Here is a 23,798-nt window from a genome sequence, read left to right as displayed (position 1 = left end):
TTAGTAATGTATATATATATATATATGTCTTAATACAGACTCTTCAGTTCTCAATGTAAATAAGTAAAGAATGAGAGACGGGTCAGATGTGACCATCTGAGTTGGTGGCAGCAGTAGGGCAAATGTTGATTTATTTTTAGTTACTGAAGATGTGAGATCTACTGCTTCACTGTTTCCAGTATCTGGCATGTGGAGTTCCAACAAGCAGAGAAACCATTTTCACACCAGGTCTTTACAGGAGAAACACTAAAATATGTAACTTATGTATGTAAAGTTCAAATAAAGTGATTTTACTGTAGGATGTTCTGGGCTGTTCCTATTGGTCAATTCATGATATCATTTGAATACACTGCAAAAAGGCTGTGAAATGATGAAATATCTAACAATCCGATGGAGAGACATGGATTTGTTCCAGTAGTGACTATAACTAATGATCATGAAAGAACCTTCAAGCCTAAAAATCCTTTAATTAAATGGTATTTCTGAGAATCTTTGAAAATGGTGTGACGTGTGAAGGCAGTTTAAAAGTCTATAAACTTCTAAATATTATTATATTAATATATGACACCTTTTTGAGACTTTAAAAATTCTTCACACACAAATTGGGTTTTCATTCAAACAAGGGTCTTTAAGGATCCAAAAGCGGTTCTTCTACATTTCAGGAAAATCTGTGGGGTGGTCACTGTCACTGTAATTAGTGATAAAGTCAGGACCATTTGAGCCAAGTCCGAATCAAGGCCAAGACTAAGTCACCTCGAGGCTAAGTCAAGAAAGAGACAGAGACACATAGGGCCTGTGATGAGGTCAAGACTGCGACACACTGAGTCTGAGTCAAGACCAGTAAAACAAGTTTTTATAACATTAAAATATAATGAAGAAAGTAAAAATATTCAAATTAATTTGTAGGTCATTGTGTGTTAATTATATATGATTGGTACTGATACATAAATTATAATATATTTTGAATACACACAAATAAACACCATTCAACATTTCTGGAAATGTAAACAAGGGGCCCCTGGTCTGTTATTATAATACGGGACAGAACTTGCTTTGAGCTAAACGTTTTTTTTTGTTGTTGTTGTTTAATTTTTTTGTTTTTTTAAATAGGAAGTGAATTATTTCGTCAGTGTGTAAAGTGGTAAAGGTGAGAGTATAATTTTGTTGAAGACATTGTAACATAGTAAAACATGACTCTTGTTGTGAAATTGCACAATACTTCAAATTACAGCCCACTAGTTAATGGGTAAGTACAGAGTAAGTACCTGTTATGTAAGCAGTAAGATAAAATAAGGACAGAGTAAGTAAAGGCCATGATACTAGAAATATGTGGTTATAACTGGTTATCTTACAAACACTTTACAAATAAGGCACGTAACTACTTTCTGAATCCATAGTACTTCTCAGCATAATTATAGATTACAAAACTGAATTAAAAGTATGACAGTTTATGCAAGTGACTACTACTGTCATTTTTTATAAATAAGGAACGCAGCTTCTATTCTGAATTCACTGTAGTTCTGAATGTAATTTTAGGTTCTTTTAAAATTATTTACATTGCACCTACAGAAGGATGACATGGTCGTCTACTTACATTACAGGCACTAGCAGAGTTTCATGGTGATTTGTACTCATTAGTTTCAGGACATGTGATTTACCACAATCATTATCATCATCACATACTTAGGGGATATTTAACACTATTTTGCCTATATGTACTGAGGCATTATATGTAATGAGTGTTTCTCTTCTGCCCTTCTTCCGTTTGTAAAATGTTTGTAAGATACCCAGTAATAACCACATACTTCTAACATCATACACTTTACTTACTCATTACTTATTTTATCTTACCTCTTACTTAAAAGGTACGTACTCTGTACTTACCCAGTAATTAGCAGGCTGTATGTTAAAGTGTTACCCACATTATTTTTAAAGTTAAACCTCTCAAAATAAAACGTGTTTGTTAATGAAATATGGAGTGAGGAGTAGTTTGTTTATGTAACTTGTTTGCCAATCAGAGTTCAGACATTGTTTAAACATGTAGAGGAAGGGCTGAAGGGCTGTTAAATCTGTCTGAATGTACTGTTGATATTCACTGATGATTTAAAAAAACTACAACAAAAATAACCCACTTTAAATGGAAGTGCTGCAATTAGCTGGTCTCTAAACAAAACAAGCCCAAAACCAACATTAGGCTTGAGTAGTAGTACCATAAAAGATACGTGTTTTTTTTTTTTCTCAAATTAGACAATAGAATTTTTCCATATTCCATCATAATGATTGATAGATGTTTTTTTATTGTTATTATTATTATACATTATATTCATGCAGCCTGTTTCAACTCCAGGTTTTTAGATGTTCTTACACGTACATTTACTCACTCACTCACAAACACATTCAAATTCCATTGCAATCAAAATTCCTCCAATTACTCCCATTTCATATTAGGTTTTTTAGCAAATTTTACAAACTTTGAGCTGTTTACAATAACCCAATCACACAAGAGTAATTTCAGTTTTAATGACATTTTAATGACTACTGCAGTCTCAGAATTATTTAAGCCCCATAAATAATCCTTCATAAGAGCACATATTTCATGATACATTTTCAATCAAGTATCACAGCAGCAGAAGTACAGTAAAAAACAGGACACAGCAATATATTACAATAGGAATACAAATTAGAGCTGAACATATCAAAAGTAAACTATAAGAATGTGTGATGTGCAGTGGCTGTATGACGTTAGCGCAACTAATGAAACTAATCCAGGGCTTCATTCAGATGTGCTTGAGATAAAACACAAAATAGCTGGACTAGCAACTTATTCACATACTCATTCATTCTCACTCACTATCAACTTTCCTCCTGGAGAAAGGAATGTAACCTTTAAGGCACAGAATTGTACACACTCTAGCTTTGTCTGTATTTTTAGTGAAAATAAATGAATCTGTACAATATTTATATGTATTTAATATTATGTACAAAATTTTCTCAGAGTATATGGCTTTGCACAAAGAACCCCTCAAGAAATGTGTGGTTCCTTAACAATATTTTACTTGAGTTTTTATTTGTTTAATACATTTATTTTATTTATTTATTAGAAAACATTAGAATTAGAATACATGCATGTATCCGATTTGTGAGTATTAATAACTTTTTTAAAAATGGATAGAACCCTGAAAGAAGTCTCAAAATACCTTTATATTCCCTTTATAAAGTTCTTCACATTCTCATGTATAGATCATATACAAAAATAAATGAGTGTGGAGGAACCTCTCTGGAGAAACCTACCCTGAAATGCTTTTGTAAGGGGTTGTGAATAATCTTTCCAGTTCGAAGTTTAATGATGCTTTGAACAGTACAAAGATCCAATACAGAATATTTTTTCTAGAATTGTCCAAGGAAATGAACAGTTTGGGAAGGTCTGTTGTTGATTGTCTGCTTAGAATTGTTATTTTAAAAAACAAGTTGATTTTTATAAATACATTATTGTGAGGTTTTTTTCTGAACAAACACAGCAAATTCACCAGTGTTAAATCAGCTAATTGTGTAATTTAAAATGGCATACACACAGTCAGAAAATCGGTCACTGTGGTGGTATCCTCGAGGCTGCATTTCAGTGCCTTTAGTTAGGGAACATAATTGTAACACATTCTAAACGTTTTAAATGTTCAAGTTGTGTTCATTTCATACATGTCATTTCATCTCCAGGACTTATATATATATTTATATATATATTATATTATATATATATATATATTTTTTTTTTTTTTTTTCATTTTACACAGTTCTATAAATAGATATTGAACAAACTCCTCCCCTCTCCTTCAGAAGAACAGAATGTAATGTAAGTTTTAGGAACACAACTGGACTTTAAACCAATATGTACCTTTGAAAGTACATTACACTGTTTGTATTTTTAGTGACAATAATGTACCTGTAGGTTAATTCAGACAAAAAGTATAATTTCAAGTAATTTTTTTTTACAATTAAGCATTTGTATTGAACCATTCTTTCATAAGTTTTGTAAATATGTTATTTAATTAAAAAAATAACAATCAGCATAATCTGATAAAAGGCTTTACAAAGAGAGACAGGCAGAGCCGATAAGAAGTCTGCCGCAAGATTCTACAACGCATTTCTAACAAGGGTATTAATAGTCACGGCTTCTGCTCTTCTGGGAAAGCTTTACCCTAGATGCTGGAACATTGTTGCATTGATGTAATGCAATTCAGGCAAAAAAATACTGAGGCCAGGTACAGATATGACATTATTAGCTCAGGATAATAAAGACTAATCTAGTTCATACCAAAGGAATGAATGAATCCTACTGAATGGAGCTTCATTAGTAAAGATAACAGTTTCATGGCATTACAGAACAATGCTGGGAGCTGTACACCCTTTTAGCCAACACTTAGCATTTGGAATGGTGGAATTTGGAATGGTGATCTTGAGCTCATGTGCAGCCGGTCCAGAATTTTCCTTTGCATTTCATTTTCTTTGCAGATTCTACAAGCTGTGTGCAGAGTTGAACGTCTTTGTTCACAATGCATGCAGCTTAAAGTAGCTGAATTTGTTCATTATAAGTGGTGTGGTGTTTGTACATGTGCGTGCATATCCTCTAGAGAAAACACACTTCCTGCACATTTTCCTGGGTTTATCATTGGAAATAAAATGCACCTGGCTTTGGGCAAAACTTAAATCATATTTTACGTTTTTTGAAGTTTTTTTTTCCCATTATATTAAACTCAGAACACAACAGAAATCAGGAGGTAAAAAATCCAATTACTTTTGAAGAATGCATTAATATGTTAACATAGAAAATCAGTAAAGCACATCATTTGAGCAAGTGTTTTGCATGCCATTTTTAAACAGGTTTTTTTTTTTAGGTGCATCTGTGTGTTTTGTGATTTTTTTTCCTTACAGTAAATTGTACAACTAGAACAGACCCAAAACGTAGCACAGCACAGAAATGCATTTACTGTATTTACAGCACTGGAAGTAATGTGATGTTAGGAACTTGCAACATTAAGGGCATGTTACTTTCAAGTTCTATAAACTGCTAATGCTTTACAATAAGAGTTCAGGTCTCTGAAAAAAGCAGCCAGTTGCTAAGAACTGTGAAAAAAACAAAGCATCTCAGAAATGTGTGAAAGATTATCACTAGATTATGACGGCATGCTGTCACCAGAAGTGCGGAACAAAAACTTGTTGCAAATAAAACAAAAATATTTTTTGTGTCATATCTGTTAAAGTTCAAAGAGAATTAACAAATGGCTGATTTCAGGGTTGTTGATATTCTATAAAAGCGTACAAGCCCTACAAGCAGCAGTTTTCATAACACTTTCTAGGATGTGATGGACTCAAGCAGCTTTTATGACTAGTAGCAATTATTGGAATAAGCATTTCTAAATGCAACTGTAGGTTTAGGTCTGTTTCTATAAAAGAATTACATAGGTGACATGTAGCCTTCTGAGCAACAACCAACAGTATATTTTAATAAGTTACTAACACGTTGAGATGTGTATCACATCTAAAAGCATGGCTTTAGCCACTGAACTCTAAACAGAACTCATAATAACAAAGTAATAGAATGACAGCTGCGGAGCTTCTGTTCTGGGAAAGCTCAGCACTGAACATTGTATAATTACTGCAATTATTTGATTGAATTCAGCTACAACAGCTTCAGCGAAGTCAGGATATTAACTGATTAGTTCTGGATCACAAATTCCACTCCAGCTCTGTGTATTATTGATTTGTACATTTCTTTGCAGCTGTATTTGAAAAGGCCTCACAACATGAACCCACAGTTTTCAAGATTTTATCAGATCATTTCTCAAGATCTTAATCATGAAGGTCAAAAGGTTGACCTATGGTTTCAGTATATGCACAATTTATTGACTCGGGTGTCGTTAAAATAAACAGAATTGTCTGCATATCCCCCTCACTGACCTGTAAACAAAATTATTCATATGTGAAGTGGGTTATTGCTGAGAAACATTTAGATTTCATTGATTGCCAGCCAGGCTCCTCCTATCTGTACCATTCGTATTTACAGATTCGATGTTATAATGATCACCCATGAAAATTCACGTAAGTATATAATGTACAAAAAGAATATGCAATTTTTACATGCATTATTAAAACTGTGGTGGGTATAGTGTAGTATACAGTGTAATACTTTTGCCCTGCCCACAGACTGCTCAGTCCACTCAGACAAGCACACCCTCCTGCACCGATAATAGCCCCTGGGTAAGACTCCTAACACTGCATTTGCCTATATATGTAACACAATCAGACTGTACCTTGTCTGCAAAATGCCTCAATTGATATTACGTAAATAAATTTGACATAAAACTATAATTTTAACACTATTTAATGCTTTTTTTAAAAAATGTTGAGCGCTTTCATTTAAAATATAGTTCAATTTACAAATGTAATATATAGAAGAGTAGGGGCCAGGGTTCATTTCATTATTAAAGTAATGACCACTGAAGCTACATTTTTCAGTTTCATAAGGTTTTAAATTAAATTGATGATGGTAAAATAGTGTTGGAATCCTTTTACTACATCATTGGTTATACATAAGCTCTTCTGACTCAAACCACTCCAGAGGGATTTGTCCAGATCTTAGAATTAGCATTAGAATTAGAATCACTTTATTGGCCACTGTGATTGCACACAGAGGAATTTGTTCTCTGCGTTTAACCCAATCCGTGCAGCGAAACACACATTTACACACACACACACCTTCCAGTCACCAGGCCACGGCTGCCCCAAAAATTGGTGAAAAATTCTTCAACACCATCTGATCGGAATCTCTACGGTGTAGCCAAATAAAGAAAGTGACCATAGGTGGTATTTAAAGCCTGAGTTGTGATAGTGGTTAGCAAGATTCACCTAAAGGTTTCCTCAGGTGTTATAATTCCACAGATTTGAGAAAGGAAATAATGCTAATTTATACATATAATGTCTTCATACCCATGAGTAAATTGCTTGCGGTTTTCACAGCAAGGTGTCTGTCTTCCTTAACATTCACAGCAAAGAGTTTTTAGGCTCCTTTCTCAGTAAAGTGTCTTCTCCCTATTCTCCAGAACTAGACTTATACACTTAATTTGCATACAGCAGGATAAGTTCATGCGTATGGGTCAGATTTGATAATTCTTCTAGGTCACAAGGGAATTGGCTCATGATCAGTGCATTGTGACATTAAAATATAAATATATATATATATATATATATATATATAACAACAACAAAGTTAAAGATAACTTAAATTATAAAAATACAATACACAAAAATAATACATTCATCCTGTGCAGATTGGTTTCATTACCAACCGAAATCAACAGTGTCCTGAAAAGTGGAGATTTTATGTAAAATGTTAGAGCGAGAATTAAGAAAATATTTTCAATGTCTTGAATGATCAACTTGCTTTTATTTTGTAACTATATTCAAATTCATAAAGAAAAGTGTCATGTTTACCACTATATTATAATACCATTTTTTTTTTCATGAAACATTTAATCATTTGGGAAACGTAATTTTGCACATGGAATTATTGACCATTCTTGTAAACTGTGGTTAGTGGTCACTCTAATCTGATTCTCTCATTTTTGATGCACCATATGAGACAGCGCTGGACTTCAGACAGACCAATCAAGCACAAGCACTCTGTATCTACAAAGCCAAGTTTTTTTGGCATGTGCAGAGACCTACTACTACCATGGTTTCTTAACTAAATATCACTAGATACCCTCGAGGGAAAAGTCTGAATGGGTGACGTTTCATTGGGTGCATTGGGATTTAACCAGTGGCGATTGCTCCAAGACAGCAAGGGAAGCTCAGCTTCCCTTATAATGTCAAAAAATAAGTGATCAAATATATTCTGTTGTGTGTACATGTCATTGAATAAATATGCACTACAACGCGCTCAACTTTTGTTCAGAATCAGCTTCTTATCACTGGCAAAGTTTAACAGTGTTTTAAACAGTGAGGACACTGAGCGTCCACAGAGTTCAATAGCGAAGCAGTGAAGTACAGCGAAACGAGACAAGTCATTGGATAAATGCTGGGCTTTGTCCCGCCCATCGGACGCTCAGCGTCTCTGGGGGTCTATGGGGCAGTGGGCTGGCCTCGGCTGGCCCGGACGCTCAGCTTCTGAATGATGATTGGCTGATCTGTCTGAGGCTGAATCCCTTTTTGATTGACAGCGAAATAAGTGAATCAGCGATCCTTTGGTGTAAAGATCCGAGGGAGCACAGGCGGACACAATTCACATGAGCCAAGGCCGTTTAAGCAGCCTAGGTCTGCTGACCATTGAGAGGACACTAGTCAAGTCCCTGGAAAAGACGCCTTGTGGGTACGACAGGGTCACAGATCATTTTCTTTAAAAGGAACGAAGGGGAGAATTTACGTATAAATAAACCGACACATTTTATGATGTAGGCCGAAATTGAGCTTCCCCTCCTTGAAAGACCAGCATCCGCCACTGGATTTAACCCTTTTCATTACAACCTACAAAGTTTATGTTATTTTAGTCAAGCCTTGTGTTTATATGTGTTAATAAACACATAAAAATGTATTTATTTCTACAGCACATTTCAAAGACGATGGATGTAGGCCAAAATGTAGTACAATAAAAACAAACATCAAAAAACTCAACAAAGAAGGGACTCATACAAATAAAATAAAATGTATATCAAGATAAAGTATTATTCACTGAACAAACCGAAGCCAAATGAGACGTTTATAAGTTGTTTGAAATCCTCAGTTGCTGGCCTTTGTCATGAGTGATAAATCATTTAACACTTCTAGAGTGTTTTCTGATGGTGTTACTGATATGTGCTTGTGAGCAGGGTCTGCATGATGTGTTCTACATACAGCTCGTCTCATAGCTGTGGTTTTTCACATTCATCTACATCCCCTCCATTCACCTCCAGAATAATGGTTTATGTTATCTTTCAATCTTATAGCCTAAGTGGCTTTGTGCTTGATCTAAATGTGTATCTCTTTATTCCTGTGGTGAATCTTCAAGCCCTTGTGCCTCTTAGGCCAGACGACTCACCTCAGAGTGGGGCTTAATAAATGAGTAAAGGGACTTTGGAGGTGTGGGTGTGGGTGGGGGTGGGATGTGGTTTGGCTGCAGCAACAGAAACACCGAACATGTGAAGGGAATGGACTTGTCTAAATGTCCAGAGACCACAGCTAGACATGGAGGCTGTGTTGTGTGGGATGAGTTGAACAATGCCTCACATTTTTCCATTACCAAATGGTTTAAAGGAGATGCAAGTATTAGTTGTTGACCAGTCATTATGTACATATCACTGTTTCTTACTCTGTGATAATTGATTCCATGCCATGAGTAACTGGGTACTGAGGTTATTTTGTCATTTTGTCATTATTTGTCACAGTATCTCCATTTTTGTGGATTTTATTTTAATCATCGTTTGAACACAGCAGCTGTCCTCCACACTGTGTGAAAATTTTATGATGAATGGACCAATAAAGAGTTACTTTTTTGGAGACTGTCAGGTTTGAGCATGGAGAGCAATCAGGTGAATAACGACTTTCAATCCTGAGGTAGTGATCTCAAAACAAGTGACATTAACAATGAACCACGACACTAGACAACACTGATAGGGCTTGAATAGTGACAAACAACTGGGAACACCTGTGAAATTGGTCACATGACCAACTACAGTTGACAGGTACAGGGCGTGGCTAAGGGAAGCATGAGGAAAGCAGAAGGGATCAAAATAACAGCAAAACAGAATTTTCCAAACAGAGATGCATGTTTTACTTTGGACAATGAAATCGTTATACCGTTGTTACGCCGTTATTGAACTGATGTGTGTTTTCTAATTACGTTATGAAAATGTTCTATTTTTAACATCAATCTCTTTAATGTATTCATCTTAACATCTTAAAGACAAATCTACGTATGCATGAAACAAGAGCAAATGAGAACATGTCTGCCATCTGCCAGTGATTTCACAATGGAAGGAAATAGACAGGGCCAATCCAGCCGATTTGACTCTGTCACAAATTATGTCTCTCTCTGGGTGTGTATGTTTGTGTGATTCACTCTGTCCTGTATAAGCCTCAGTGTAGTGTTGCGTGGGGGGCTACCCATATCTGAGAGTTCCCGCCAGCCCCCCCACTTTTTTTTTTTTTCAATCACATTACGTCTGTGCCACTAAATGAAATCATGAAACCAACACTCTATCTGAAAGCAGAGTGAGTGTCAATATTACGAATCACCCCACAGCATGAGGTAACTGTAAGAAAGAAAGTAGAAGTGGAGCTGCAATTAATGGTTTGAGCTCTGTCTCTTTGGACCAAAATGTAATGATAAACCCCCAAATGTGTGACCAATCACAAAGCAGTAAAAATGCAGTGATTAGTACAGAGAAATGGTTTGTAAATCCTCAGGAAAGGACACATATAAACGTGCTTGAATGAATTAGATTTGTTCCACACATCTCTGATAAAAGAACCTTTGTTAAAAGTTGGTAAACTTGTGAAATATGTTAACACAGTACATGTTGTCAAACAAGATTTACTTCCCAAACCTAAAAAGACTGTTGAAGAAGAGAGTGTGGCAATTTATTTTTTAAGAGTAGCTTTTAAACCAAATTTTCAGTTTAAAAAAATAAAAACTCTTGAGAATGTTACTTTTATGGAAATTATGTAAATCTTGTCCCATAGCTGTCAAACAAAAATTTGGAAATGAAACCTAAATTCAACTGGGAACTGTTTAATTATGTCAAATAATATGTTAATTCCTTCATTTGTTCATTTATTGACAGTAACCACTTCATCCTGTTTAGGGTGGGTTTCAATGGGTCTGGAGCCTACCACTAGGCAGAAAAACACCCTCTCGTCCAGCATGGGACACACACACACACACACACACACACACAGAGCTATCAGCGTGTGTTTTGGGAACGTAGGAGGAAATCCGAGCACCTGGAGGAAACCCACGCCAATAACATACATCAATGCCATTAACTCCATAAAATACATTTACAACATTGACGTTAAAATCAACTGTAAAACTGATAGTTTCAGTTCTTTTTTTCAGAGATTCCAATATACTTTTTGTAGCTCATTATGTAAATATCATACATTGCATTTATAGCAAACTGTTGACAGTCACTATGTTGAATATTTGCTTATAACCTACACACACACAGAAAACGAGAGAGAAACACAGAAGCTTTGAAGCCTTCAGACAACGTCTTCAACTGTTTGTCACAGCCACAAAGGGGAATTTACCTTTTTACACCACTGTTGCTCATAAAGCCCATTACTGGAATGCAATTTTACATTGATTCATGAAACCAAAGTTTGTGAAATTCACGTAATCGTGGTCAACAGTCCTCAGACGAGATGTCATAAATCATACGTGATGATTCTTTTCATATTTAAATCAGGTATAGCTTTATAAATTCTCAGATAACACAGAATTCTCAGACTAATAAAGCCACCCTGCTTCTCATTCTTTCACTTTTAATGAAACTAACAGGTAGATTTACTTGACAGTACACATTAATTGTAGCCAAGTTCTTAACATAGGTTAGCTTATAAAAACAGCTTAGGCTTATGCTTACAGTGCTGAACAGAAGAGGAGGGAGACAAACGATCGATTAATCCATCTATCGCTCCATCTATCTGTCTATCAACATTTATATAAGCTTGGAACAGAGTGTAACCCTCATTAACAATGTAGGTGAGTGGACATTACAAAACAAGAGAACAAAAATGGATAGATTGATAACAAAGACACAATAGCACCCCTTCGTGGAACTCCATAAATGTGAGAGAGTATGTGAGAAATTGCCTCTTGTGAGTGAATGTATAATAGAGTTTAATTATCAGTAACAACTCAAACTCGAACGAATCACACTTCTCAAACCAGCACAAAAGCAAAGTGAAGCAGTTTGCATTTGAATCGGTAGCTAGAAGAGGATACTGCCACTGGTGATCAATTAAAGTCCCCTTTGGTAAGCACATCTGAATTCTAAAGTATGTTGGTTGACCCCTTTGTAAACATATGTGTATGGCACCCATGTTGTGATGCAGAAATGTTTACTTGGATCTTTACAAGAGTTGAAAAAAACCTTGTGTGTCCTTGTGTGGTTATGTGAGTGAGGGAGTGAAATACACAAGCCAGTTCCATTCGTTCATGAGACTAATGTAAGAATACTGTTAAAATGTTAAGAATAGTACAAAACAGCAACATAGAATTTAGGAAGTAATATACAAATAAATTAAATTAAAATAAAATTTAAAAGGTAGTAAAGTAGGTGATCATTTAAAATGCATTCAATAAATCAAAATAAAACAATAAACCAAGTGTAACCAGCTAAAAGGTGCAGACAGTTGGAGTGGGGGTGATTTGAGTAAGCCTAGTGGTTACAGGGTGATTACTGATGCATTTCTATAAATTACATCATCACAGTCCAGTAAAGGAAGCAATGTTGCTTCAAAATGTCTTCTTCCTCGATTGCATTGGAAAATGCTATATATTTATTTTTATTTTTTTTATGAGAATCTAACATTTTTAGTTTACAAAGGATATTTCTAATGAGGTATTTGAAAGTACCTTAATTGTCCATCCATATGCCAGAGTCTTGTTTGGCAGATTATTAAGCTTCAGTGCTAATATCCATGCTGAAAATTCTAAAAGACAACAGGAATTCATTTTTGTGTGCATTTGAATCTAACATATGTTTATAAAGTAACAGGTAATGTCAGTGTCACATGGCTCCAGGGTCCCAGGGTTGTCTCCGTCTCAGGAAATTGTCTCCCTGTTTCCTCACACACGTTGGTAGGTGAATTGGCTGCTCAAAAGCGTCCGGTAGTGTGAATGTGTGATGCCCTATGAGTGATTGGAGCCCTGTCCAGGGTGTTTTCCTGCCTTGTGCCCTGTGATTCCAGACTCACCATGACCCTGGACTGGATAAAAGGTTATAGACAATAAATGAATTAATTTATAAGGTTTCAAAAAGTGTAGTAATATTTTTACTGCTGCCTGAGTCAGCTCAACAGTATAACAAGGGGTGTTGTGCGATTTGGGGTAGAGGCAGCAAGATCATTAATAAATATATTAAACAAAATTGGACCAAAAATTGAACCTTGCAGGACCTCCTTCAAATAGCAAGTCTGATAGCACGGATGGCCCCCATCTCCCCTCATGTTGCTACATAACGCTAACATCTGTCAGCTGATGTGCCAGTGCTGGACAGTCTGACATTCTCAAACTAGTCTATCTCCACGCTCCAATTTTTCAGTGGCACTGCATCAGCGGCAGTTTGAAAATGATGGGTGGGCTGCACATGTCCCTTAGGATGTGTTTATATTAGTAGTTCAGTTCCCTTCGTCCAAAATAAACATGAATATTATACATTGTGCCATTTTAGCCCTGGCTTACTTAGTGTTTACACTGATACATTTACAATTCAACCAAAACAGGTTTAAAAAGTACATTTAAAAATATATATTAATAATAATAACCTGACGTATGGCATATATTTTGCACCACTCATCAGAATAATGCACCACTCTGTACTTATTGAAGTTGTGTGTTGTTTTTTTTACCAATTGGAAACACAACAAGAGGTTGTAAAATGGACAAACAAGTCAAAGCAGCACCAGAAAGGTACGCTGCTGTTTCAACACCCAGTTTCCTCACATAGCATTTAGTGTCACATCTTGTGACTTCACATCCTGTGTTTGATTTGGTTAGATGTCTTTGATTCATATTGTATGCATATTTGAAATGAACTGCCCCAGAGACCCACCTGCTGAGGTGGTCTCCGTCCAATGGAAGGAAGCATTTCCACTTACTCTAACAGACTGTGTGCAGTCAGGAAGGCTCATTGATGCATACAAGTACAAGGACTAATAATAAATGGGTAGAAATTTCAGCAAAAAAAAAAATAACTTAAAAAGTAGTGTGATGAACTGGGTGACATTGTAGAGAAACAGGGTTTCCCCCTGTCAGTGTGTGCTTTAACAGGTGCTCTGTCAGCAAACACACCAGTAATAACTCAACACAATTAGTGTTAAATTAACACTGAGTGTGCAAAAGCTCTCTTTAGTGTTAGTTTAACACTGGTGAATTTGCTGTGTGGTTTCCTCCCTCAGTCCAAAACACATACTGGTAGGTGGATTGGCTCTTCAAAACGTCCACAGATGTGTGTTAGTGTGAGACGGAACAGGTGAGTGTATGATGGCCTGTCACAGACTGGCACCATGTCCAGTGTGTGTTCCTGCCCATGATTCTAGGACCAACCTCAACCCAGAACAGGATTAAGTGGTTACAGAAAATGAATAATGAATGAGTTATCAAATGTGCCAACGGTTTTGAGAGATCAGTACAGGGCATTCTTTGTTTCTTTTTGTCTACAGTAAAGATGATAAAAGTTAAAATAGTAAAGAAGATAAACGTTGTGACTCATACTCATTTGAAGGAACAGCTACTGAAACTGACTGTTCTGTATAGGGCTGTTTAGACAGCACTGTTTATTCCTCGTGGTATTTTGACCAATATTTGTCACAAAAATTTCATAAAAACCCCAGGGAACAGAGTTAACTTGTGGAAAATGGGGTATAATATGTCCCCTTAAAAAAGTGCTGTGGAAGAAGTTACTATGTTGTTCTCTAAGGATTGATAGCTACATAGTTAAGGATTTAAAGAAAAGATTGTTTTCAGATATTATTTTTAAAAAGAAAAAAAAAAGCACAAACATTTCACACTGAGCAGACATCAATGAAATGTACCTTTAACTCACTTAGCTAACAGTTCTAATTTTAACTCAATAGTTAAATCCACATTTGAGGATTCATTTGTGACATAGCGGTAGTTACAGTCCAGAAATGAATGCACTGGAAATTAGATCTTCCTTTGATAAGTTTAACTTGAAATAACCCCACTCACATTATAAAGTATCGCTATCACAATAAGAGTCCCATATAATCCATGAAATACATGTGAGTTTACTTGAAATTTACTTGATTTAATTTAACACTTTTAACTTTTATTCATGTAATTAATAAATAAATTCATTAATTATTTAAACCCGATTCTTGGTAACTAGATATTGAAACCCTTGGTTTATGGTCACACTATAATCTTCATCTGTTTATATTCACTTTCATTATAGATACAAGAATTGCTGAGAAGTGAAGACTGAACTGAAGGAGGGTATTTCCAAGCAGCCTAGTGAACACACTCTAAGAGAGTGTTCTTTCCTCTGCTGATGCTGGCTAGGATGCAGTCTGCCTTCTTGCGGCTGAGGGGGGACGTCGAGGAAGACTCTGATGACCCTTCTCTGAGAGGCCTAGGCTTGCGACGAAAGCGAGAATTCACTCCAGAGGAAAAAAAGGATGCATGCTACTGGGAAAAGCGGCGCAAGAACAACGAGGCGGCCAAGCGCTCACGAGAGAAGAGGCGAGCCAACGACTACATGCTAGAGACACGGCTTGTGGCGCTTAGCGAAGAAAATGCTGCTTTACGAGCTGAGCTACTGGCTCTGAAGCTTCGCTATGGCCTAATGACTTCTAGCCCTCCTTATACCACGCACCAAAGGAGGTTCCTTCAGATGCATCCATACACCCCACAGACCCCCAACCCCTTCCAAGACAGAGATTTCTACTGGGAAAGGAGGAGTCAAGAATCTTCCCAGCTGCCTGGATACCAACAAGGGTCTGCTGCCATTGCTGCACACTCAGGCTCAACCTTCCTTCCCACACACTCACTCCCCATCAGCAGGCCTTATCCTTACCTTCTAGACGTCCCTGGGCTCCTTCCATCCACAAACACCTCCATGCTTTTGGGTCCAGCCTTCCCACCATTGACCACACCATACACAGATCTTCCACTGCTGAAGCCCAGAGGTCTGAGACCCCCGTCAGATGAAGAGGGTGAGCAGCAAGTTCCAGCTGATGCCAGTTCTGCTCTACCTCACAAATTGAGGCTGAAGACCAGCAAAGCAGCAGAGCACAAAAACAACCCTGTTTCAGCCACATCTCCAGGCCCCATATACGTGTCCGACTGAAACCAAAACAAACCAAGGGATGGACAGCTGTCAGACTTGGAGAGCATATTAGTTCATACGGACCAGGTGAACTCCAAAGTTGGCCAGGAGGAGGAAATCCGCAAATCTGTTTCAGGACGTGATGTAAATATCCTCTTTGCAGATCTCTGCTCAAAAAAGATTGCAAAAGTACCAGTTTTGTTGCTGTCCATAATACTTGATTTATTGGTGCAGGCAAACGTATTAGTAATGACACTGTTTAAAATAACGGTGCTACAAGTTTTTTGAGCGATTCCACAGAAGAACCACTTTCGGATTCAAATCTAACCCTGTGTAAAGAACCTTTTAAAAGTTTAAAAATCCATCACTCAATCTTAAAGATTTTTTACTCATTTAAATGTATCAGCAAAAATGGGCTTTTATAAAACCAAAATTGCTTCTTATATGACATCTCTCAAAAAACCTTTGGTAGCACTGTTGTTTTTAAGAGTGGAGATTTATCCGCAGTTCATTTAGAACCATATCATTTGGTTTATTTATTATAAAGTTTCTAGATAATTTAAAGGACAGATGTATTCAGGGAATTTACACTAGTTACGACAAAGGTGAAGCACTCCATCTGTTTTTAAGCCACAATTTACTCTATTTAATTCAAAACCATTACATTTTGGCCCACATTCAAGGCCTTCATTAGATCCCTCTGACAAGCTTTAAACACAGAGTGAGTGCTGCATCGTTGTCTTAAGTAGTGGTTGTTGGATTCTCAGTGGCACCTAGGCTGTTTTTATATTATTGTATTCTTGCTTCCATTCCAATATTGAAGAATACAATCACCAAGAAGAGGTTAAAGTATCTGGACATTGTCCTTGGTCCTCCTGAAAACAAGGATACATCGGTTCATGAGTTGCCAACGAGAAGGTCATTAAAGTGCAGTTATTCACCACAGCTTCATGAGTTCACTCTTGGAAGATTACTTTTTTGTTTCATGTTCCCCTCAACAAAACTTTAGCCAAGGTCAGCTGTGAGTCTCTCTCACAGATCTCTCATAGATCTGAGAGAGGAACATCTCACAGATCTCTCCAATGTAAAAGTGTGCTATCAACCTGACAGAATACGGACAAACAGAAGAATTTCTGTGATGAATAAGAACAAGTCACAGTCAAGGATTTAGGATTTGACTGGTCAGCTGCACCTGGCTAGACCTAAAGACAAAACTCTGTATATGGCAGAGACTAACTTCAAACAGAAGACTATGCCTAATTACCTATTTAAAACGCAGGTTAATGAAGAAGGTTTCAGGTCAAAATATAAGTCTTTAGTAAAGACTGACATTTTAAAATGGAGATTATGAAAAGCCTTATATAAAATAAAAGACCTCTGTAGAAGGCTTACATTTAAAAAAAAGGATTTCTTACTAAATAATTGTTTTCCAAAGAATGGTTTGTTTTTTGATATGTTTGTTAATAAATTTTTGGCATGGAATATGCAGTTTTGTGGGGACCGAGAGACAAAAATACTTTATTTTGTTCATATGCCTTAAACCTACATTCTACCATGGTCAGTGATATGAAATGTAGTACTCATGTCTATGCGTGAAGTCTCCATGAAACCAAAATCAAGGAGCTTTCTTCATGAGTACCACTGAAAATATCCAAATAAAGTGGATATATTCAAATGAATATAATGGCTCTCTTTAGGTCCAATACCAGCTAAAACTTCTATACAAGCTTTCATCAGCGTGGGAATGCACAGACTACTGTACTCTCACGAATCACCTTACGGGAAATGCTAGACAAATTTTACTAAAATTTTTCATTTTTTATGTCATATATTTGTAACCTCTTGCCTGCTTTCAGAAACAACTGATACCAGTATGAAGCGATGAAGTCATCAGTTGAGGAATTGCATGTCACACTTTGTGAAGGTATTGATAAGTTGTTGTCACAAGTCAATTATGGAGTTTCCAGATAAAAAGATGATGCCAAACTGCAACAAATGGCTTAAACTTTTACGTTCTTCATCTTAGCATTATTATTAATATCGAGGTCTAAACATGCCTCTCGTCTTCATTGTGAAATCAATTTTTTCAGCAAAGTTTGCTTTGAGAAACAGATGCAGTTTGTTTTCTCATTAAAAAGGAGTGAATCATATTTAACACAGCTGAAACAGTTCAAGCTTGTGTGTAGGTGTAGTGGTTAGCAATCTCACCTTTCGTTGCCGAGGCTGTGGGTTTAGGTTCCGATTGGGGTGAGTTTCCATGTACTCCTCATGGTGGTGTGTTAATGTGTTCCAGAGATGTGGAGCACTTAGGCCTAACCCTGCTGTCTCATTCTCTGTGTGTGACTTAGCACCTCATCCTAAGTGCACATTTTTTAAATTCTATCAAATCACTGAGATGAATGGGGTGATCAAATTTAGCAAACAATCAGAGACTTAAAAAAAGAAGTTAAACTTATTTCACACCTTGAGCTTTGTAATCAGGTACAGGGCACCTCCAAAAGTTTTTATATCAACTTTACGTCAAATATTAAACCCATTGTTCGGGCACTGCCCTGCCGATGCAGAAACAAACATACAAAAATCCATAGATTTATCCATAGATCCTCTAGTTTATCCCAGAGTGTGTTCCTAGTTGTGTTGCTGTGCACTAATTGTCCTATATGTACTAATTGTCCTATATGAGTTTATAAAAGCTCAAATGTGAAAAATGTTTGACTTAAAAACATAGTATAAATAATTCACGGTGACATGTTAAATTTTAAACATGTAAATATCATTTCAGGTTTTAAGTCTTAAAGGTGCAGTGCATTTTTCTGGAAAACTTTAACATCACTGAATTGTTCTTAATAAATTGTAGCAACTGAAGCACAGACAACTATTACATTTTTGTATTTTGTATTATTATTTTTGTATATGTTGTATTTTTTTTTTCAGAAACATTGTGTTTTATGGTAGATTGTCAACAAGGCTTTGGCCCAAAACATAATTTTTAAATACACACAGGGCATAGAGGAAAGAGAGTGCTCTTAAATTAATTATTTTGACCTAAAATAAAAAGAAAGAAAAACACTTACCTTATTAATAACGGATCAGCCAGACCATACAGGGAGTCCACATTTTGTGTTCAGCTTGCACTGGAGCTAAATGCTAATGTTGCTAAAGAAACAACAGAGGGCTAAATCATTTTGTAAATTCTCAAAACTTCTGTTAACCAGTTTATATAACATCCTGGTCTTCAATGTGGTCTTGCAGACGTTTTGATGTGGTTAAGGACACAGTATTGCTGTCAGCTGTTAATACAATCAAAAGCCCAAGGTGTAGCTAAGTGTTAGGGGGCAGCCATTTTAGACAATGGTGTGTGGAACCCAGAGTCCTTTCATGTGTACGCATATCACACAAGTGCACATGATCACAATTTCATTTATTTTAAATCTTTATCTAATATGCTGGCAAATTCTGTGCTAAAATTGCATGAAGGAAAAGATTATATTTGAAGAAAACTTTCTACTGTCTGTCTGAGCTTTTTAAGTGAGTTTTCAGATATTAACAGGATAATACACTGATCCCTCATAGTATTATGACCATCTTGACCAGCTTGTTTCTACACTCATTGTCCATTCTCTCAGTTCTACAGACAATACAGGAGCACTTTGTAGTTTTATAATACTGACTATAACTTTCTAAAAAACTGTCCACTCACTGTCCACCATGTTAGCCAAACCCACCTTGTTGTTTCATCTTGAAGATGTGAAGTCAGCAACAATAGCTTATCTGTTGCTGCACAGTTTGTGTTGGATATCCTCTAATCCTTTATCAGCAGACATAGGATGCTGTTGGCTGGATATTTTTGGTTTGTGGACTATTCTCACAGCAGCACTGCTGTGTCTGATCCAATTATATCAGCACAGCAGACCACTACCACATCAGTGTCACTGCAGCACTGAGAATGATTCACCACCCAAATCACAGTTGCTCTTTGGGGGTCCTGTGGTGGTCCTGAGCATTGAAGCACAGGGCGAGAGTACAAACAATGTATACAGAGCAACATATTGATTAAGTCTGTAAAACTACAAAGTGCTCCCGTTGACAGTAGAGCTGAGACATTGGATGGTGTGTGAAGAAACAAAGAGGTGATCATAAAACTATAGTTGATCTGTATATTTTACAGAGAGCGTATACCATAATCATGAGACTGCTGTGAGATTGCCTTAGCACTATACTACTTTAGTATTTATTGGTCTAGAATTCATAACTCTGGAAAGGGCTAAGATATAGAAATAACAAACATACCACAGCTATCATCTAGGCCTGATCTGCCTAACCATATCATAATCAAATCTGAGAGAACAGTCCTGCTCCTGTAACTCTACAACTACATGTACGATACACATGTCACAACAATCAGCAGGACCTGATCTGTCCAGCATAGCTGAGGTTACATACACTGTATGGCCAAAAGAGTGTGGACACCCTCTCTTCCAAAATTGCTTAAAAAATGAAGAGTATTAGTATAAATAGTTAGTAGTGGTTGGATGCAGTAACCACTTCTACTCTTGCGTGAAGGCTTTAAACAAGGTATTAAAATATTTTCAATAGCATTTAGCCACAAGGCCATAATTGGAATCTGGTGCTGATCTTGGATGACCCAATACTAAATGGGGCTTCAAGAAAATTCTGTCCCAAGGGTTTTATACCCATCTAGCCCACACTTTGCATTGAGAACTTTGCATCTCATTATAATTATAATCATAATAATTTCAAGGCTCCTAAGTCATGATAGGGTTAATAGACTTCTATTGCTCTGTACAAGAATGTAAAAATACGTTTCCTCTAAGTTCCCCAAGCTTATAATAATCTAAATTCACACCAGTGTGATACCTGAGTTCCTGCTCTCAGAAAAGGATACCAATACAGAGGCAGAAGAAAAACATAAACCCATATTCCTAAAAGGATTTGATAAAAGATTCTGATATTATATATTGGTATACTACATGATATCATCATAGATTACAAAATTAATATTAGTGTACACGTTTAAGTAGAAACGTGTCATAGTTTGTTGCTGTGAAACGGCCCGAGAAGGAAGTAGTACAGCTATCGTCCGGGTCTGTTGTGGTTTTTTAGTGTTAAGAGGGGCTGCATGTCAAGTTTCAGTGGCATGGGGGGCTGGAAAGGTGGGCGCATGTTTCTCAGCAGTTATGACTCATTTTGGTTAGCGATTAATTGCAGTGTCTCCAGCAGCTACCACAAATGACACACAACTAGCAACACTGAACAAAAGAGAGCCAATTGGAAAGAAGACACAGGACAGACACGTCCTTAAAACTGCCTTTAGTTTCTCCTGGGGTGCAATGAGATTTGATGGAAAGACAAATGAGACTTAAACCAAGTCAGTTATCCTTTAGATATTTCTCCAGATATATTACAACTTGTTTTACTTGAGTTTGAGTGGAGATCCCAGTAATGTCTCACTCTGGTGATGGATTTACTAAGCTGCAGCTATACAAAAGCAAGGAGCTCAAAATTTCTCATCCATCACTAAGATGCTTCTCAGTTCTGAAGTTATAAATAACTTATATCATTTTGATGTGGACCAGAAGTGTCCCGTTTCTTTTATCTAATGCTATTTCACCATAGGACTTTCATCATTACATCTCCTGAGCCAGCACTAAGTAATAAATTTGAGGAATAAAGTCTCCGCTTACCGAGACCTTTTTCCCCAGGCACCTTGGTTCAACACAACACTGACTAATTCATTACAGCAGCGTATTTTTTCATAGTTACTCTATTCCACATAAATCTTTGATTATCACCTTGTTTCAGAATACATGTGCATCACTTTCAGATTACAAAGCCAATGATAAGAATCAGTGTGAAGTAGTAAGACCATGGTTCAATTTCTTATCAGTAAAAACATAATGTACATTCATAGATGTCAGTGGCACTAAAGGACAGTGTGAATGACTGATTATCAAGTTGTTTCTATTGTACGCAAAGCTGGTCTTGACCTACTGCACACCAACACTGGAAGTGTGTAAGGCCCTCAGGCTTTGAGCATTTAATGATGGAACGCCAAAACCATTAGTTTGAGTTGGAGTGGAATTTATGATCCTGGATCAATCATCCAACATCAGAATCAGAATGGCTTCAGAATTATTTAGCCATGTATCTTGAATACACAAGGAATTTGTCTTTGTGAGTGAACACATATATGACATGCAACATACCTCACAAATGGTCATGCATCTGATTGCCAGCAAATCCTCACCACAATGTTGTAGTGTAGCTCCTTTCTGAAATAATAAATAAATAAATAATTTTAAGGGGTCTTGATTAAAGACAATTATTTGATATTTTATTCAGAATCAAGTTTTAAATGAAAATGTTTGTATGCTTTAACGCAGGGGTCACTAATAGGCGGACCTAGTGCTGTTTAATTTTGAACAGAGCGTTTATTTTTAAGTGCTGTGACTTTTCTGGTCATTACGGTTCAGTTTTAGCACGCCAGGAAATTACGAGACAAATTGCATGCGTTTCTGCATATCACAGGTAAGGCTACTCAGTCACTCAGATCTATACATTATGATGAGTGCTGTGACTCAAAGAGTTACACACACAGGGCAGGGCTCCAGACACCTTGGAGCCAGTGAAAATAGCCTAAGGGACGTGGTAAAAGCTCTTTTGGGACACTTACGGGACGACCGTGTTGTGTAAGGTACAACCAGAAACTTTAATAAGAAGGAAACGATTGCCGGTTGAAATTCCCATAACGTTGAAACGTTGATTCTGTGTCTGCATAAAGAGCCAATCAGCTTTCTGTTAACAGATAAAGTCCCACCCTTCAACAATAATAGCCAATCAAATTGCTGTTTATGGGAAAGCAGTAACGACAAATACAAAAGTCATTAGGGACTTTTAAATATGCTTTATTTTTCACAGTCATTGTTTTATTTGTACATTTTATTTGAAACCAATAAAGGACATTTTATTTGGAGTATTTGTTATTTATAATTAAATTTAAATGTAATTGAAAGTGTAATTTGATTTGACATTCAGTTGTTAACTACATACATTTATGCTATAATTATAAGGCAATTTTAATGTACAGGATATGGCACTGATCATAATACCAGTTATACATTATGTTTTGGACCTTGGCTTGGGAGAATGTTCTCTAACTGGACCTTAATGGAGTTTAATTAATTACCCCTGTTTTAATGGTCCTTTCCATGATGAAATTGTATTTAAATTTATAGAAGCCCTTGTTTGGTGTTATATATAACCACATGCAACCTGTTATCCATCAATCTGAAGAACCATTTAAGCATTAAAATTATTTTAAATAAATAAACATGTTAAATAAGAATATTTTTTAAAGAGTATAGATGCCATTACTGCAACAGACATGGGGATGTGCGAAGTGGATGGGCGAAGAGGACTCAATTGTTTTCAGCCAAACAAGCATTAGTGCTTTTGTTGGTTGACTAGTTCTGAATCACAAACGCCACTTTGACAACACTTTGTAACCGTGATCATTGTTCACAGTAATAGCTGAGTCTTCTACCTGGAAAAAACAAAACAAAACAAAAGAAACACCCATCACCAACCATCAAAGATATTACCTTTATCTGTTTAACAGTTTGCTTTTCTACTGTTTCCTACCACAAAAGCAGGAAAGAAGAGAAAAAAGGAACATGAAAAAGAGCCTTTGTCTTTTATATCACTACACCACATCCTGTAAGCAAATTAACT

At 36.5% G+C, this 23,798-nt stretch overlaps 1 protein-coding gene and 1 long non-coding RNA gene across 3 annotated transcripts; one reads left to right on the top strand and one right to left on the bottom strand.

Annotated features, from left to right (window-relative positions):
- Positions 1–12,898: 12,898 nt before the first annotated feature.
- On the bottom strand, positions 12,899–22,931 carry LOC136672131 (uncharacterized). 2 transcript variants are annotated; one of them, XR_010795769.1, is made up of 5 exons: positions 22,741–22,931; positions 22,274–22,339; positions 19,121–19,202; positions 18,255–18,403; positions 12,899–12,963 (listed from the first exon to the last, which is right to left on the bottom strand). It is a non-coding gene; the product is annotated as an uncharacterized lncRNA (long non-coding RNA). The 2 variants fall into 2 exon arrangements; XR_010795768.1 differs by lacking the exon at positions 12,899–12,963 and adding an exon at positions 16,561–16,921.
- Positions 15,282–16,067, top strand: nfil3-4 (nuclear factor, interleukin 3 regulated, member 4). Its single transcript, XM_066648084.1, has one exon. The coding sequence runs from the start codon at positions 15,282–15,284 to the stop codon at positions 16,065–16,067; it is 786 nt and encodes a 261-aa protein (XP_066504181.1).
- Positions 22,932–23,798: the final 867 nt, after the last annotated feature.

This window comes from Hoplias malabaricus, chromosome 16, assembly GCF_029633855.1.
Source record: "Hoplias malabaricus isolate fHopMal1 chromosome 16, fHopMal1.hap1, whole genome shotgun sequence".
Classification (NCBI taxonomy): domain Eukaryota; kingdom Metazoa; phylum Chordata; class Actinopteri; order Characiformes; family Erythrinidae; genus Hoplias; species Hoplias malabaricus.
Note: the sequence above shows the minus strand (reverse complement) of the source record. Positions and strands in the feature narration are given on the sequence as shown.

Coding starts and splice junctions, on each gene's coding strand:
- nfil3-4 (XM_066648084.1), top strand. CDS start 15,282: ATGCAGTCTGCCTTCTTGCGGCTGAGGGGGGACGTCGAGGAAGACTCT.